At 41.0% G+C, this 19622-nt stretch overlaps 1 protein-coding gene across 3 annotated transcripts in view; it reads left to right on the top strand.

Moving 5' to 3' along the window:
* Positions 1 to 19622, top strand: part of DOCK5 (dedicator of cytokinesis 5) — a 213877-nt gene that overhangs the window by 121134 nt on the left and 73121 nt on the right. For all 3 annotated transcript variants that reach the window (XR_005020335.1, XM_036855880.1, XM_036855882.1), the window contains 8 exons: positions 981 to 1106; positions 5354 to 5478; positions 7422 to 7520; positions 9040 to 9112; positions 11377 to 11480; positions 12444 to 12627; positions 19003 to 19100; positions 19305 to 19394. Coding sequence is in view for 2 of the 3 variants with exons in the window: in XM_036855880.1 (XP_036711775.1) it covers positions 981 to 1106; positions 5354 to 5478; positions 7422 to 7520; positions 9040 to 9112; positions 11377 to 11480; positions 12444 to 12627; positions 19003 to 19100; positions 19305 to 19394 (899 nt within the window). In the remaining variant the exon portion in view is untranslated. The remainder of the gene's footprint in view (positions 1 to 980; positions 1107 to 5353; positions 5479 to 7421; positions 7521 to 9039; positions 9113 to 11376; positions 11481 to 12443; positions 12628 to 19002; positions 19101 to 19304; positions 19395 to 19622) is intronic.

Raw genomic sequence — 19622 nt, 5'->3', positions numbered from 1 at the left:
GTGAATTATCTGGCCTTCATATGTATTGATATTTAGGAGTTTCCTAAAGTTTCCCTTCCTTTCTAGAGTTTTTGTGAACCCTTTGTGTAATGAAGATAACAATTTGTCTTACTTAGGGCACATACTTTTCAATTTCTGGTTTGTCAAATATTTATAAACTTTTTGTACTTCTTTGTGAATTGTATAATCATTTTCTGTTTATTTGTGAGGATCTGAATGTTCTTCTTCTAATGAGTATGAATTCCTAATTTCTTATAAGTATTTCACCATGCCTTTTATAAGCGTATGTAGTATATGGTTTATGAAGTATACCTTTTACTTTTTATGAATATCAAAATTTCAGTTTGTATAGATAATTCTTTTGCTTTTGTGATTTCTTCATTTGTTTCTCTACTTAGAAAAATGGTTTGTACTCAGAGATTTGACAGTGATACACTTATTTTTTCCTTTAATTTCCTGTCTTTTTTTCTGTTTACTTTTCTGTTATATTAGGAATTTATTTTAGTGAAAATGTGTGGTGAGAGGTTAGATTGATTCTGTTCTAAGTAGCTAGAAAATTATCCCAGCACGTTTATAGAATTGTTCCATTTTTCATGATTTGTTATGTCTCTTTTGCTATGTTTAATTGCTGTATATAATAGTACTTGATTTCATTGTTTCCATTGATTTATATATCTTTTCTACTACTAATATCACTCATTACTATAACTTTACAGTATTTTGATATCTGAGAGGGGCTATCTTTATTTTTTTTTCCCCAAAGTAAACATCCATTCACATTTCTGTCAGATTCTCAAAGAAATCTTACTGTGATTTTGTTGGGAGTATCATTAAAATTCTAAGTTAACTAGGGGAGAATTTACATCTTTATAATGTGTTTTTGTATCAATACCACACATATATTTTTCTCAGCCTTTGTGTGTGTTTATTATATGGATCATTAACAAAGAACTAAAAGTTTATCTTTTCTTTCTTTCAAGGACTTTGGGTGTCCTTGAAGCTACTGCCGGGGGACCTCACACAGGTTCAGAAAAACTTTTCACACTTGGTGGATAGATCCACAGCAATCGCCCGGAAAATGGGCTTTCCTGAAATAATCCTTCCAGGTAAACACTTTGCTTGATTCACCTGTTCTGCGTCCTCTAGGACCTTGTTCCATGCAGCCATCACTTCTAATGGGACTCTTGAGGCAACATGGATCCGTAAGATTTCATTATTTGCATTCAGTGATAGCGAGACGGTGGGAGATAGAGACGGGGTTGCAGTACCTTAGAAAACTACCCAGTGTGCAAGCCCAAGAGAACGCTTTTAAATGTACTCAGAAATTTCTCTTTGCTTTCTCTTCCTTTATGTTCTGCACAAGCCCCTCTGAAATACTTCCTAGATCATCCATTAAGTAGCGCTAAATAGCACAGGTTCTCTGTCCCGAGAATAATTTGCTTCATCTGCACGTACCTCTTCTCATGATGACATCACCAGCACCGTGAGCTCCTTGCCAGGAAATTCCAGCGAGGTGCCCACTCAGCTCAGACTCAACTGGACCTTCTGCTCCAGTGGCTTAAGCTCCAACTATGTTCTCGGCTCTCCCCATACTTGTGGTGACAAGAATGTAAACATTCTGCAGTTTCCTACTTTAGTTTCATCTTCTTTTGCCACCGCGTAATCTGGTAATTTGGTAATCTGCATATGTGTTCTCGTGAATTCACTGATTTTACCCATTTATTTTCTTTTTTTAAAAAAATAAATTTATTTATTTTATTTATTTATTTTTGGCTGCATTGGGTCTTCGTTGCTGCGCGTGGGCTTTCTCTAGTTGCGGCGAGCGGGGGCCCCTCTTTGTCACGGTGCGCGGGCTTCTCATTGCAGTGGCTACTCTTGCTGCAGAGCACGGGCTCTAGAGCACAGGCTCTAGAGCACAGGCTCAGTAGTTGTGGCGCACGGGCTTAGTTGCTCCGCAGTATGTGGGATCTTCCAGGACCAGGGATCGAACCCGTGTCCCTTGCATTGGCAGGCGGATTCCTAACCCCTGCGCCACCAGGGAAGCCCCCATTTACTTTCTTGATTGTTATAGTGGTAAAAGGAAATCATCCCCTCGAGGAACCTTATATATGTGTATTATATAAAATATATGTGTTATAAATATTAAAATATAAGTATGTTGTATACTTGATAGATAGGAAGAAAGAATATATGAATAAACAATCTTTAGCATGTTAGAAAAATTCTCAAAAATCAAGCTGTTATCTATTGCATAAAAATTCAGGTTCTGGGGCTTCCCTGGTGGTGCAGTGGTTGAGAGTCTGCCTGCTAATGCAGGGGACACGGGTTCGAGCCCTGGTCTGGGAAGATTCCACATGCCACGGAGCAACTAGGCCCATGAGCCACAGCTACTGAGCCTGCGCGTCTGGAGCCTGTGCTCCGCAACAAGAGAGGCCGCGATAGTGAGAGGCCCGCGCACCGCAATGAAGAGTGGCCCCCACTTGCCGCAACTAGAGAAAGCCCTCGCACAGAAACGAAGACCCAACACAGCCATAAATAAATAAATAAATAAATAAAATTTAAAAAAAAAAAATCATCTCGGATGATGGTTCCCAAATATGCTAGTCTTTGGATCAGCCAATCAGGATCACCTGGGAAATATGAAGATACCGATTCCCAGATTTTTCCAGAGACTCTGATGCAGTTTGTATGACCAGGGCTCTGTGGGGGATTCTGGTAATCGGCCAGGTTTGAGGAATATAGATCTGGGCTAACATCACTCACCTGGGCTCCCTCTCACCATCATTTAAACAGGCTGCAGATTCACCTTAAACTCCTCCCTCTCCTGCACTTTCTCCTATAGCTAAATTCTTGGAAGAGATTATATACTCTCTGTTTCCTCACCTGCCAGTCTCCCTCTGTCCCGTCTGGAATGGCCGTCACTAGTCACCAAAGATTACAGTGTCACCAAGTCCACTGGATATTTTTAGCATAATGGTCGTCTCGGGCCAGTACGTGACAAGGTTGACCACTCCCTCCGTGAAATGTTCCCCCTCTCCCAGGACTCCTCTGCCACTTGAGCATCTTCGACCTCACCTTTAAATGTTGGAGTTCCTCAGTCTTTGGTCCTTATGCCCTGTCTTAGTTTGCTTGAGCTACCATAACAAAATACTGCGGGCCGTGTGGCTTAAACAATGGAAGTTTGTTTTCTCACAGTTCCGGACGCCGGAAGTCCAAGATCAATGTATCTGTTGGGTTGTTTCTTCTGAATCCTCTCTCCTTGGTTTGCAGGTGGCCCCCTTCTCACTGTGTCCTCACACCGTCACCCCTCGGTCTGTGTGTGTCTGTGTCCCAATCTTTTCTTATAAGGACACCAGTCATATTGGATTAGGACCCGCCCTATGAGCTCATTTTACCTTATTCACCTCTTTAACATATGAATTTGGGGGGAGGGGCACAATTCAATCTGTAACAGGACCCCTTTCCTTCTCCCCTCTATTCCCTCCCTTGGTGATGTCATCCACTCATTTTGCTTCTGTGTGTTAGTTGCCTCCAAATCCAAATCTCTAGGCCCAAGACCCTTCCTTTAAACTCCACAACCATCCATCCAACTGCTTCCTGCCTCAGGACTTGAGTGGGTCCTCTTCCCATTGGATCACTCTTCTCCTTGTTTATTTCTTACTCAAAATCCGCATTTGGAACTTGTCATCCTGGGCATCTAGACCTGACTCTTCTGTTGTGTTTTATCTAAGAGAACAGCCCTTCATCCATCCAGCTGCACAAACACGAAGCCTGAAGATCACCCTTGACACTCCTTTCCTTTACATCTCACACAAAATTAATGGAGGAGACCTGCCAGTTTTCCCTTTCAAAGGCCTCTCAGTGCCACCCCCTTCTCTCCATCCTGTTGCTGCTACCCAGCTTGTAGCTACTGTCATCAATTCCCTGGACAAGTGCCCTGGTAGCGCTTCCTAACTGGTTTTCCTGTTTCTGATCTTTCTGCCTCATTCTCCACACCATAGCATGAATGATCTTTTATAAATGCCTATCTGATTTCGTCCCACTCCCTCTTTGCTGAAAACATGACTTCTGTTTATATTTAGGATGAAGGTACAAATTCTTCACTTGGCCTGCAGGCCTCAGGGAGACTTGTCTTATGTCTGTCTCTAGCCTCATCTCACCACAGCTTTCCCCTCACTTGAGGACTTGCATCATATATCTCCTACCTCCGGGCCTTTGCACATGCTATTCTCTCTCCCTCTTCCTCCAACGCCTCCAATATCAGCTCAAAGGAGAGATTCCCACACCTTCCAAACAAAGTTGGGACCTAGTGTGATGCTTTCACCAAGCCTGGCTTTTCCCTTCTTTTGTAATGATGCATTTCATCAGGTGATTGTCTGAGAATGCTTCTCTTGCCCACCAGACTTACAGCTGCATGAGAGCAAGGCTGGTGCATGGCTTACCATCGTTTCCCAAACACCTAACACAGTGCTTGGTACAGAGTAGGTGCTCAGTCCATTTTTTAAGTGAGTAAATCAATATTATTTCATTTTACTGTACCATAATTTATTCAACTGTTTCTGTGGTTGGAAATCGAGGATGATTCCAAGTTTTCACATTCACCAACAATATCACAGTGAATATCCCTATGGATAAATCATTGCTCATGTTTTTTTATTGCAATATAGTTAATGTACAATCTTAGTTAAGTTTCATGTGTACAACAGTGATTCACAACTTTTACAGGTTATATTTCATTTATAGTTAATATAAAATATTGGCTATAGTCCCTGTGCTGTACAATATATCCTTGTAGCTTATTTTATACATAGTGGTTTATACCTCTTCCTCCCCTACCCCTATCTTGCCCATCCCCTCTTCCCTCTGCCCACTGGTAACCACTAGCTTTTCTCTATATCTGTGAGGCTGTGTCTTTTTTGTTATATTCACTAGTTTGTTTTAATTTTTAGATTCCACATACAAGTGATATACAGTATTTGTCTCTGTCTGTCTGGCTTATTTCACCAATACCCTCCAAGTCCATCCATGTTGGTGCAAATGGCAAAATTTTATTCTTTTTTCTGGCTGAGTAGTATTCCATTTCTGTGTGTGTGTATACACACACCACATCTTCTTTATCCATTCATCTGCTGATAGACACTAAACTGTACTCCAAAGACACTGTGGTATATATAGAGAGGTAGAATGAGGTAAGCTACAGGGAACAATACACATAGAAACTTCTGCTGTATGAATAGTTTATTACCAAGTCAGAACACTTTATATTTTACTTATAATTTGCGTCTTATTACATCCTGAAATTTAAAAATGACTCCACACAACACCACTCACAGGATGGGTTGTCGTGTTGCAGGAGATGTTCGGAATGATATTTACGTCACCCTGATCCATGGGGAGTTTGACAAAGGGAAAAAGAAGACACCGAAGAACGTGGAGGTGACCATGTCTGTGTATGATGAGGAGGGCGGGCTCTTGGAGGTACGTGGTGTCCCCAGCAGTCCCGCTGCCATCACACGCTCCTTTACAACCACAGGACTTGGGGCATGATGTTAATTGTTCTCCACTGTAGAGTGCATTTGGTGTTTCACAAGGAAAAAATAGGAAACCTGTTAAATTTGTGATTAGCAATCACCAATTGTAGTAATAAATTCATGTAGACTCTTATTTTCATGATTTCTCCTGTGCTGAGAAAGACCTTAAGCCACCAGGGATTTCAGGTGTACACTTCCGATGCAGAGATTCTGTATCATTTTCAAGTTATTTAGCCACTTTCAAGACTGATAAGGTCCTCCGGGGCTGGCATGGAGTGGCATTCCTGCCCAGGTCATGTGGAGGGCACACGCCCTCCCCCTGGGTGAGCTAAACCAGCGGAGATGCGCCCGTTAGAGCTGTTACACCAGAAAGGCTCTTGGTTCGAGGTCAACTACCACGCTCTTTAGTTTTAGGAATCAGGAAACTGCAGCCCAGAAAGGATAAGCTATTTTCTCAGGGAAGCACAGGACTTAGTGGTGGCACTGGGAACGGACACAGGTGTCCTGCCTTCCGGTCCAACAGAAGTTACTCTTCATTCTGACATCAAGGAGAAGGAGAGACAGGGGGAGGCTTTCATTGTCCCAGCTGACATCTGGCTCCTCTTGTATGAGCCATAGTTACCTGCTTTGGAATCCACTCCATTCACTGAGTCCCTCACGGCGGGGGCACAGCCGAGTACACAACCCCTGCACTTTCCCATGGATATGATCATCTTCCAAGGAATCAGTTGACCAAGTTGTCTTCTGCATAGAGGGATAAGCAGAATGCTGTGGGCCATGGTACAGGAGTGATTTCTTTGTGCTGTTGAGAGAGTCCTTTTGCCCCAGGAGTTCAAGTACACATCTTCACGGCTCTGGTAACTAGCTTGGAAGTGCCCCCATGGAGGCCTGATGCTACTGAACTAAGTGGTTCATGTCTAGGAAGAGACACAATGAGTGAACATGCCACACCTACACACCAGGTCCTTAAAGCAGAGTATAGACAGGACCTCACACAGCAGTGTGTCTGCACGCATGCTGGAGCTCCCGGTCACCCTCTCTAGGCCTCTGTTCCCTGAGAGAGGAAAGAAGAAAGAAAGAAAGGACAGTGTATGGCTCGGATGGAAGAGAGAAGAAAAGTTCCAGCAAAGAGGAATGTTAAGCTTGTGCTGGGTGCCTTAGCTACTACACATTGAGATACTTGGACCCTCAAAGTGCTAGAAACTCGTTCTTCTTTTTTTTTTTTTTTTTTTAATTATTTTTTTATTGAAGTGTAGTTTATTTACAATGTTGTGTTAGTTTCAGGTGTACAACAAAGTGGTTCCGTTATCCATCCATCTATCTATCTATATTATTTTTCAGATTCTTCTCCCATATAAGTCATTAAAAAATATTGAGTATAGTTCCCTATGCTATACAGTAGGTCCTTGTTGTGTATCTGTTTTATATATAGCAGTGTGTATATGTCAATGCCAACTTCCTAATTATCCCTCCCCGCTACCTTTCCCCTTTGGTAACCATAAGTTTGTTTCCTATGTCTGTGAGTCTGTTTCTGTTTTGTAAATAGGAGTGTTTTGTTCATTTGTATCATTTTCTTTAAGATTCCACATATAAGTGATATCATATGATATTTGTCTTTCTCTGTCTGACTTACTTCACTTAGTATGGTAATCTCTAGGTCCATCCATGTTGCTACAAATGGCATTATTTCATTCTTTTTTATAGCTGAGTAGTGTTCCATTGTATATATATATACACCATATTTTCTTGGAAACTCATTCTCACTCTACTGTTCACCCCCAGATGTAATCAGCTTATGTATGCCAATGTAAGGCATGTGCTGGCCATGTGGAATACCCTTAGTGTTCTAGATATTACTACCCGCTCCTAATTTTTTCTTTCCATCTGAAGAAAGCAATTCATCCTGGTGCTGGATACGAAGGCATTTCTGAGTACAAATCAGTGGTCTATTACCAAGTCAAGCAGCCCTGTTGGTATGAGACTGTCAAGGTGAGAATGTGTCATCAGTAACCCCTATCATATATGAAACCTCGTTTAGATCCCTTTCTTCTTTTTACCCACAAATCGCTCCTCCTTTATCCTGAAGTTTTAGATAGGTTGCCTGTGGTGTGCAATCAGAAATGAATTGATCATCATAGCTCTGCAGAAGCTCATTTCTGTTTCGCAAACTTCAGAAATCTTAAGTAACATTCTCGTTCGTAAACGTGTTGAAATTGGAAGAGAGAAACTTGATGTTGTAATGATGTAAGAGGCTGCCAAGATGGTCCAGAACCAAATGGAAATTTTCACACTCTGCAAGCAGTTTCCTAACATTTCTTTCCTTCTTGGCCTCTAACCAAGTTTGCTGGGCTTCTTTTCAATTTAAATATGTGTCTTACAAATTCCAAAGCGCTCTCGAGATCAGTCCGCTCGTGTGAGCCTCACAGTAGCTCTGCGACAAACGGTCCGAGTTGCAGTAGCCCATTTTCTGATGACGTAACTGACACTCAGAGAAGTGAAGTGACCAAGTTCCTCTAGCTGCTCGTGTCAGAGCCTAAACTGGATTCCACTTCTTCTGAGCCCCAGACTCCATCAACTCTTTCCTTTTTTGTTGTTCTGGTTTTTTACTGAAGTATAGTTGATTTACAATGTTGTGTTAATTTCTGCTGTATAGCAAAGCGATTCAGTTATACATATATATACATTCTTTTTTATATTGTTTTCCTTTATGGTTGACTTCAGGATATTGAATATAGTTCCCTGTGCTATACAGTAGGACCTTGTTCTTTATCCACGTCGGCTTTTTCTGATTGTCAAAGTTTTATGAGCTCTCCATAGAAAACTAAAAAAAAAAAAAAAGTTGTACTAATATCTTAATTCAGAAGTAACCATTTTCCACCATTTTATATACTTCATAGGTTTTGGATCATGCTGTTCATACAAATTTATATTGTACCTTTTCAAACTCTCTTGAGGCATTAAAAAGCCTTCAGAAGTATATTTTTAGATACTTGCATAATATTCCATTATATAATCATGCCATAATTTATTTAACTATTTGCTACAAATTCTCTGCCCTGTACATTGCTCCATGCCTCTGTTTCCCCTGTCTCTACTGTATATGTAAGCAGCAAAAAAAAAAAAAAAAAAGCTTCCTTGTCCCCAGTATTTTATCTTTTCCTTCTATTATAGGCCCTAACTATTAACATATCCATGTACACCTGCAGTCTTGCACACAGACCTGAAAGTACTGATCTTTTCCCCCTGAAGTATCTCCTGCTTCACACTTGAGAAAGCACTAGAAATTTGTAATATCTCCGTTTTCAGAATCTATGGTAAACAGCAAAGGTGATCTTCTCTTGAGATTCTTTTGGTTTTGAAAAATAGCTAAATCTCCTTTGAATGAAACCCTACACCAAATCTAACTCTATAGGAATTACTCCTGTGATCAGATACTGAAATGTGCCTCATTTTATAAAATGAACTATGAGTGCAGGGGACTGTATTGATATTCCTTATTATTGTGCAGGTATCCATTGCTATAGAAGAAGTTGCTCGCTGCCATATAAGATTTACCTTCCGACACCGGTCATCTCAGGAATGTGAGTATTAGGAGGTCTACGACATATTTCAATCAAAACAGTTGTTTACTCTTGCTTGACAGTGCTTTTGTGGGTCTGTAGAATGAGATACTTGGCATCTTTATTTCAAGATTCATTGAAGCTAAGGAAATCTTAAAATGAGTTTTTCTAGGCTTCCAAGATCTGTGTTTATCATTGTATATCAGAATTTCCCTGAAATGTGTTCTATGAACATTAAGGTTCTACAATGCTAATAGATGCTGTCTGACAAAAAGAGTTTCCCAGTTGAATAGGGATAGAAAGTGCTTGTATATTATGTCTCCCTCTTAGACGTTCACTGTGTATGTTGCCACATTGCTGAGAAATCCTGAAGCAAGAAAACTGTTCAATCTGTTGTTTCCCAAATTATTATTTTTTTCATGAAAGAACTGTTTCAAGTCTTAGATCACAGTTTATGAGTTGACTTTCCTAAGGTGTGAACAGAGGAGAATATTGATTATTTTCAGATTGATCACAACATTTCTGGAAGTGTTGTTCTCATTCAGCACTGCATAAAAATGCAGTCCTTCCTTCCAAACTGAATTTTTTGAATGCCATCTACCTACCAGACTGCAGGCCAGGCCCTGGGTAGATGACAGCAAATAGGACACAGTCACTGCTCTGAAAAGTCTCTGTGGTCGAGTTAGGAAGATGAGCAAGAAAACAGGTGGTCAACATGATACATGTTACAGCAGCAAACATCAAGGAGTAAGCACAGCACCTAACCCCGCCTGGGGATTTATGCATAAGGTTTCCTACATCCTAGCTGAGACTTGAAGGTGAGCAGAAGTTAGCCCAGTGAAGGGTGCTGGCGGAGAAATGTGTTTGAAAAGCAAAGTGAGCTCGGTAGGGCTAAAGTGGGAGCCATCATGATATTAGATTGAACCATCTGAAATTGCCATTTTTGTAGGTCAGTATCAGATAGTCAAGTATCAGCAAATAGTCAATTATCAGCAATTTCGTACAGTTCTCCATCATACTAAGCTAGCATTTATCAAGCTCTTAGTTTGTACCAGACACTATGCGAAGCTCTGTTTATACACCATCTTGTTTAGTATCTACAGTAATCAATAAGACCCATACACATTCTAATCCACATTTATATGTAAAGAAACTGAGGCACAGAGATGTTAGGTATGTGCCCAAGGTCACAGGGCTAGTAAGTTCCTGGATTGACATGTCAGTGGTCTGATTCCAGGCAGGCTAGAGCCAGATCATGAAAGATGAAGGTTCTTTTGAACTCTGTTATGGAGGAGCCATTAAAGAATGCTGTGTGGGTGGTGCTGGTGGTTGTGATTTTGTATATATTTATAACAGCTTTAGTCACGGTACCCCCAAATTGGCCGTCAACAGGAGAACAGATGAACAAACTGTAGTATAATCCTATGCTCAGCCAATCTGGGTAACACGAGTCACAGCAGACCTTAGAGGTGTGCCTGTGGTGAGAACAGGCCATGAGTCACCCCAGCCGTAGACATTTAAGCAGGGGACACGGTGAGCTCAGAGGCCAACACCTGAAGACCAGGAGAGAGGCCCTTTGCTTCCTCAGGAGGCTGGACCCTCCTCCCCCAAATGCCACAGGACACATCCACTTCTCCTGGCACCGGGGCTACTATCTTGGAAAGAAGAGAGGAACAGAAATCTTAGATGGCATCACAAACCTTGGAAGATAATAAACAAAATACTTACTGAGTCTGTCTTAGAACAGCAGTAGTGAGATAGCTCATGAGAAGGTTTTGGAGCAGGGCAGTTGACTTGATTAGATATGATTTTGGAGATCCCCAGAGGGTGGAGAAGAGCTGGAGACAGAGAGATCTGTTATGAAGATCTTGTGGGAACACAGGGAAGAGGTGAGGGTGGCCTGGCCTCAGGTGGGAACAGCAGGGACAGAGAGAAAAGGCACAGCCTCCAGAGGCGCTCAGGACGCGGAGTTGGCATGGGGGTGGGGTCAGTGTCAACACCCACAGTTCTGATTTGGATGACCGAGTCGATACTGATGTCATTCATTTACAAATATAGGAAAAAGCGCATACTTGGGGGCACCAGAAGATTTCAGTTAGGGAACTATTTCCTTCAAGGAGTCTGTGACGTGGACGGTACGTATGGCTTATTGGGGCTCGCTCAACTGTGTTGTTTATAGCACGATTGAACACCAAACCCCAGGGCAAAATGTGCGATCAACTCTCATAGCCATCACCCCCTGGTATCTTTCTGCCCTGCTCAGACATGTATTCCTGTCTTTTCAGCCAGAGATAAATCCGAGCGAGCCTTCGGGGTGGCCTTCGTGAAGCTGATGAACCCGGACGGCACCACTCTGCAGGACGGGAGGCATGATCTGGTGGTTTATAAGGTGGTGCTAAAGGAAGAGGCTCAGAAAGTGGCTAAGGACATATTTACTCCCCCTGAAATTGGTTCTGAAAGCTCCTTTCAGACTTATGTGTATAAATATCAGAAACTTCTCTCGGGCTGTACATGTTTGCCCCCTTCAAGTCTAGAACCCCAGAGGACTGTGGTCACACCAGCCGCATGATCTCCCATCCCTTTAGTCTTTTAAATGATGGTCCCTCCCTCTCGTGCACATGGCGTCCGTGGAGGTGAACAGTCAAGGGCTGTTATTCTGCTCTTTGCATCAGCCTATGTGGAGCGTTGATAGTTGCACTGCTGGGCTGGGTTACAGTGTGGTGGATGTGGTAGGATGTGGTTTTCATATCAGCGTGAGCCAGGCACCATTTCTCCGCTCTGTGGCCTCCTTTCTTCTCCTATCAGTTGTGTCCTTATTCTTCCCTCTAACTGCTGCAGAGCTATCGCTTCCACTGAGATTTTAGAGCAGAAAGCAGATGTTGGGAAGATCTCATTTGTCCAACAATATCCAGGAGGCTTTTCACACGGTTGGTAGCTTTTTTGAGATGAATCCACTTGATGTGTATTTCCCTTAGCAGCTCCTGAGCTCAAAAATAGTGTTGGAAGCCACGGCAAGCTGTTTCTTCTCAAAGGACCCAGTGAAGTATCATTGTGACCATTTACATGTTCAAGAAAATGAAATCCAACCTTATTCTTTATGTATTTACTTATAGCAGAGACTAGAATGTTGACTTCTAGTTCCTAACTTATTCTGTTTTCATTCAATGTTGAAATTATTTCTGGACTCAAACTCTGGGACAGTATCACAGTATCTTGGAATTGGAAGGGATCTAATTTGATAAAACTTCATTTCTCAGGTTGGAAATACACTGCGCTCATGATAGATACTAATTTATTTGCACATGAGAGATTTTGTCCACCACTTGGTGTCCCTAACATGCTTCCTTTGCAGGGTGACAACAAGAAAATGGAAGATGCTAAATTCTACCTGACCCTGCCTGGAACCAAAGTGGAGATGGAAGAAAAGGAGCTCCAAGCATCCAAAAGCCTAGCCAACTTTACACCAAACAAGGATAGCACAAAAGACAGCTTTCAGATTGCCACCCTCATCTGCTCCACAAAGCTCACTCAGAATGGTAGGTGTGGTGACCTCAGTGACACCAGCATGAGTTTTCTATTTGGTTCTCCTAGGCTTCTTTGTTAGGCTCAGGGGACTGGACGCTGTGGGGCTGTGTCTTCTGAGGTAGGGTCCTGGGCTATCACGTGATGTTCTGGGTAGTACTGATTAGATAGCTAAAGCTCTTCCTGAGGCTTCTTTGTCTACCTTTCCACTAGAATGAGAAGCATTTTGGTGGTTTTTAAATATGGTAAAACCTATAAATGTATTCATTAACAGAAGCTGTGAATATCCAAAGTCTTACGTTTCCTTCCTTCAAGGCAGCAAAGAACTCTGATACTGTGCTCTGTATGATGTATGTAACAAGAAATGTTGGTACTAAGGGGAGGATACTGGCAGAGGGGCATCAGTCTCCTGCCCAAGCAGGTATGGCAAAGAGCAGGGAGGGTTTCCTGGTAGCATTCCATCTGTCTCCCATATAGAGTCCTCTTTCTTGATTTTTTCCCCAAGCAGTCAGATTTTCCATAACATCAGCTGAAGAGTTCAAATGCGGCTTCATTTTGTCCCCTCATGAAATCTGATAGCAATTTTCACTTCTCTTGTGTATATCATGACATTTGATAGCCAATAACAGCTTCTTATTCATTTAACCTATGTAATTTGTAAGGAGTCCTGCAGAATATAGTGATCCAAGAAATAGCTGCTTTGGGGACTTGCTTTAGAAATTCTTTGTCCTCTGTGCTGTGTGGAGGATTAGTCCCTTTGACCTCTGAGAATATTTGGGGGCTCTGCCTTAGGGAAGTGATAAGGTAGACAAAACAGCTGAGATATAAGGTACACTCAAGGATCAGATAGCATGTGGTTGATCTTTAGAACGGGTCAGTATTGTTTATTTTGATGAATCTTGGTGGCGTAGAGAATATGGATAGTATTTCAACTTGGACGATTGATTAGACTCAACAGAGTGAGGCTGAGAGCTGTTACATATGGGAAAGTAAAAGCAGGCACCGAAAATTAAGCCAGAGAAAAGGCAAAACTATGGAGACATGAAAAGATCCGTGGTTACAAAGGGCTTGGGGAGAGAGGGAGGGATGAATAGGCAGAGCACGGGGGATTTTTAGGGCAGTAAAACTATATACTAAATGATACCCTAATGGGTACGTGGATGCACGTCATTATACATTTGTCAAAAGCCGCAGAATATACTGCACAGAGCGAACCCTCACTTAAACGATGGACTTCAGTTAATAATCTTTATCAGTGTTGACTCAGCATTTGTAACAAAGGTACCACAGTAATGCAGGATGTTAATAATAGGGGAAGCTCTGGATCCTTGAAGGGGTATATGGTAACTCTCTGTACTTTGGGCTTAATTTTTCTGTGAACCTAAAACTGCTCAAAAAAAAAAAAAGTCTATTAATTAGTAAAAAAAAACACTAAAAGTTAAGCCAGAAGGCATTCTGAGCTTTATGGAAGACACGAGAAAACTGTATCAATGATATAACCCTTTTTAGGGAAAAAGTAAACATAAATAAACTGCTGATACGAGGTTAAGTAGTATAATGTTTATGGGAGATGATTTACAAGGTGTATCAAAGATCTTAAATGTATTCAGACTCTTTGACCCAGTACTGTGACCCCTAGAAATTGAACCTAAACAGACAATGAGAGATGTGCACAAAGATTTATATATGAGGATGTTTCCCTATGATTCATAATAGGGGAACAGTGCAAAGAATCCAAATGTCCAATAGTTGGGGTCAGGTTAAAGTATATAATGTTATTAAATGATAAAATATATGCAGCTGTGAAATATATTTCAAAACAGTCAAAGACATGGGAAAATGTTAACACTATGTAGAGTATAATCCCGGTTTTGTTTAAATGTATGAGGATAATTTGGAGCCTAATGCCTGGGTTCAGATCCCAGCTCTGCCACTTACTAGCTGGTTCATCTTGGGCAAGTCAGTTGACCTCTCTGTGACTTGGTTTCCTTAGTTTTAGAATGGGAGTAATGATAGTATTTATTTCAAAGAATGAAGTAAATTAAAATAAGTAGAAGCAAAGCAACAATGAGTAGCACATTGTAAACACTACATGAGTACTAACTGTTGTCATCACCATCGTTATTATACGTACACAGAAAAAGGCTAAAAAAATAATTACTCTAAAAGTTTGGATGATAGTTCTTATTTTCTTTATTCTTTCTGGTATTTTCCAAATTTTTAACTATGAAATGTCAAAATGTTATTTTTTTTTTAGCTCTGATGGTAGATGATAGAAAGCATCGATGTACTTTTGGGGCTCTAAAGGGATATTCGAAAGAGACAGCGTTTACCAAACATTTAGTAGATTATCCTTCCTAGAGACTAGGTTTGAAGAAAACAAGTGATAAAAGTTTGTAAAATTAACTTATTAGAGATAATGGTTAGAGATAACCATATTGTTACATTGTTTATTATCTCCCAGGCAAAACTTCGGGAAGCTTATTGACAGGTAGCAGTACTTAACTTGATGAGCTGATACCAATATCACGCATCTTCTAAATGTTCCAAACCTGTGCTGTCCTGCGCCTTATGTAGCTTGCGAAATTTAAATTAATTAAAGTCAAGTGAAGGTATGACTGCAGTTCCTTGGTTGCATTCGCCCCATTTCAAGTGCTCAGTGGTTTTCTGTGTCTGGTGACTTTCCTACTGGACAGCACAGGTTGCAACGTTCCCATCATCACAGAAACTTCCATCGGGTAGAACTGTCCTCTTCCATATGTTGTCATCCCGTTCCTAGTGTTTAGATCTCAAAAACATTCAGCATACTTTTTTAAAAAAGTCTCCAAGAATATCCTGTCCCAAAGAAGACTTAAAGAGGCAAACTCATCTAAACCAGAGCGGGGTGACCTGCTGTCAATCTGGATGGGGGTAGGAAGAGGGAACAGATTTGGGGAAGATGAGGTGACATGAGCATCAGAGAAAATGGGACATTCCCAGTGACAGATAATAAGTGTGTTTGCTTTCTTCTAATTTGATGGGAGTGATAAAGAACCAATTCAATTTCTTCTGAGAAAGAAGAAGCTGAGGAACATGAATAAATCATCAACTCTATGAGGGCATTTGTTGATCAAGAGGAGGGTAGCTGTTCTTTCACTCGGAGGCCATGACCAAAGACGTTTCTCCTTAGCCTTTGGAGGGCTATTCAGACTCCAAAGTTAAAAGCCACTGGACTTTGTTACAAACAGAGCCTGTAGGCACCTTCATTATTTTATGAATTTTTTCAAAACTAGAACAGACTGATTTATATGGGATCATTTTGTTGCTGGGCCCGTATGGAGGGTGAGAATAGAGGAGAGGGAGAGAGGAGTCAAGTCTCTGCAGGTGTGGACCTGTGCCAGGCCATTCACAGACATCTCATTTTACCCACCGACAGCCTAGCACGTGAAGACACCAATGTTGTCATTATTAACCTCAGTTTACTGATCAGAGCGCCGAGCTGAGGTGCTGAAATATTTTGCCTAAACTCATAAGTGGTGGACTTGGGTCTGAAAACAGATATTTGTAACTCCAAAACTTAGGGTTTTTCTTTGTCATTCTTTTCTTTTTTAAACGTTATGGTCCCTAACCCTTTCCCAAAGGTCATCACTACCCTAAATTTGGGGATTATCATTCAGAGTACTGTGAATTGTTATATACTTTTTTTTTTTTGGCCTCGAGGCATGTGGGATCTTAGTTCCCCAACCAAGGATCAAACCCGTGCCCCCTGCAGTGGAAGCGCAGAGTCCTAACCACTGGACCGCCAGGGAAGTCCCAATTCTTACATACTTCTGACGGTGATGTAAATTGGGACGACTTTGGATAACATTTAATAGTATCTAATATGGTTAGAGGTGGTCATTCTTGATAATCCAGAAATGTAGTCTAGTTTTATACCTCAGAAAAGCTGCTGATACCAGATAGGCATATGAGAATGTTTGCAGCAGAATTGTTTGTGACAGCTCAAAACCACAACCCAACTGGTTGTTTATCGACAGTAGAATGGATAAATTCTGGTACCTCCATACGATGGGATAGATACTCTACAGCAATCAAATGAAATTAACCAGAGCTATTCATCAACCTGTATGAATCCCAGAAACACGGTGAGTCTAGGGCTGTTTCTGTAACACCGTGTCACCACTTTTCTTGCCCTAAGACCTTATGATTCACCAGATGCCAAATCTATTCCTAATATGAGCAGTGATGGGGCATGCAAATATCTCTAGGGAGTAAACCTCTAGACTGATTAGTGGGTTCCTTGCAGATTCTTAAATCTGCTGCGTGACTCTTCAGCATGATGAAGTATCCAAATCCTTTTCCTTAGGCAGCCACAAATGGCAGGTAACAAATGGTGAGGTAACAAACGGCACGGTACGGTTGACTAGCACATGGCAAAAATAGGAGATGGGAAGATGGAAGTAGACAGTGCCTAGTGGATAGGCGTAGCACAGTGCCTATTATTAAGTACTTACTTACGGAATGAAGAAAGTGAAGAATTGTCTTGAGTACACTACCAGCTTCCTTGGGACTCCTGGTTCTGTTTCCATCCATCTGTTCAATCTTTGATCCAGCATGTATTGAATACCTACCAGGTGGCTAGTGCTATGATGCGGTATAAGAAGGAGTGCAATAAGGTTCCTTCCCTGGAATGTCTAAATCTATGGGAAGAGCCAAAGAGATACCAAGTGTGTTGTTAATTACTTGCCCTAAGGTATGTGTATGTGGGCAAGGAGTGCAGATAGCAGAGAATGATTGGGTCTGTCTTCCCAGAGGGAATAATGTTTGAGATGGGTCTTGAAGTAGAAGTAGCAGCTGACTGAATACACAGTATTGTAAGTATTTCTGGGCATTTCAGACAAAGGGAAGACATATGCAAAGACGGGGAGCGATTTCAGAGCATGCCATAGCTTGGGGAGTATTGAGTTGATCTGTCTGACTGCGATGGGCCGGCAGGAGGGTCATAGGAGGGGCCTTACTGCCTTCTCTGACTGGTATTGGGACTTTATTCAGTTGACAGTGGGAGGTCTCTAGGCTTTGGAGGCTTCCCAGGGACTAAACAGTCTGCAAGCCAGTAGAACAAACACACTGAAGCAAATTGACTGTTCTAATGAACAGAATACATTTTCAGCTGCTGATAAATATATATTTGTACAAATCCATTGATTAAAAAGTACAGATTGCTACTTTTACTAGATACTGCTCTGTAAATAGTAACATGATGCACTAAACAAAATGATGAAGTCGTAACAGTCCAGCTGCCTGCTTTGTTTCCCTGTTAGTTCACTTTTAGTATCTAGACATTCATTAAAGCTGTAAGGGACTTAAAGATCCCAAATTCTGCATTTTTAAGTCCAAAAACACCTCAAGACTTTTGTCCCAGACTTACCCTAAGGACCATTCATCTGTTCTGCCTTCTTTTCAAGATAGCAACCCATCTGATCTGCTCTTCTGTTTATTTCTTTGAAGGACTCTGGGGAGGCAGTATGACAGAGTAGCAAGGACATGGTTTTGGGGAATCAGATAAATCTCATTAAATTCCATTCATACCACTCCCTGGCAGTTGTGTGACCTAAGACAAGTAATTTAATTTCACAAAACCTCTGTTTCCTCATCTCAAAAATGGAAGAAATAAAATCTGCTCTCTGGTTACCAAAGGGGGAAGGTCAGTGGGAGGGATAAATTAGGAGGTTGGGATTAACATATACACACTACTATATATAAAACAGATAACCAACAAAGACCTACTGTATAGCACAGGGAACTCTACTCAATACTCTGTAATAATCTATATGGGAAATAGAGTCTGAAAAAGAATAGATATATGTATATGTATAACTAAGTCACTTGGCTGTACACCTGAAACTAATACAACATTGTAAATCAACTACAATATTAAAAAAAATTCTTTTAAGTTAAAAAAAAATAAAATCTGCTGTACAGTGTGGATATGATATTTAAATGAATCAATGCACATATGTAAGTTTTTATTTTCCCCTCTGCATCCACCGAGACACACATAGTGACAAGGGACAAATTAAGCAATGCAGCAAATTAAAGGTAGGAAGGTTATTTAAGTGTTTCATCGGTAAGGCTGTGATGTCTTATATGAGAGACGTGAGTTCTATTCGGGCATCATTTTTTGTTCTTGTACATTCGTGGTTGGTTTTTTTCCTCTGAAGAAGGAAAGAAGACCCCAAGGTTTTCTCTGATTTAGGTAGGAGACAGTAAATTAGAAGACTGCATAAGGTATTAGCCACCGTTAGGAGCAATGATCTTTTCTAGAGAGCTCTGCCACTGTGTCCTGAAATGGTGTGCGTTGCTCTGCTAATCCGTGTCTAACGCTTATGGTTTGTGGTTGTTCTTCCTAGTTGACCTGTTAGGCTTGTTAAATTGGCGTTCGAACCCTCAGAACATTAAACGCAACTTAAAGAAGTTAATGGAGGTGGATGGAGGAGAAATTGTTAAGGTATGTTTATATATTCACAGTTAGGACTACAGCCACTGCATCCTTAGTTCATAAAACTTGTCTAAATTGGGAAGCAAGTGTGCCAGTTTTTAGAAAAATGCTATTTTTAAACCTATTCTGTTGAAACCTAATTATCCCCGAATTTCTGCAGTCTGGAGCTAAACTGAAAGCACCAAATAACCTCTCTGTTTTTCTTATCTTCAGTTTTTGCAAGATACGCTAGACGCACTTTTTAACATAATGATGGAAATGTCAGACGATGAAGCATATGACTTCCTTGTGTTTGATGCACTGGTAAGCAGTTACACATATTATCTAGTGTTTGTTCTCACAACTGTGTGGTTTTTGATAGTTCAGTATTATAAATAATTGTGATGCATAGGCTCCTGCATATGTATTTGTATACATTTCTCTGATGATTTCTTGAGTCTACATTCCCACAAGTAACATTAGATACAATTGACTTATAGTCAAGACGTTTATGGCTTTGTTTCCTGTTAGATCTTCCCTTTTGATAAGCTT

Source organism: Balaenoptera musculus, chromosome 6 (assembly GCF_009873245.2).
Source record: "Balaenoptera musculus isolate JJ_BM4_2016_0621 chromosome 6, mBalMus1.pri.v3, whole genome shotgun sequence".
Lineage (NCBI taxonomy): Eukaryota > Metazoa > Chordata > Mammalia > Artiodactyla > Balaenopteridae > Balaenoptera > Balaenoptera musculus.
Note: the sequence above shows the minus strand (reverse complement) of the source record. Positions and strands in the feature narration are given on the sequence as shown.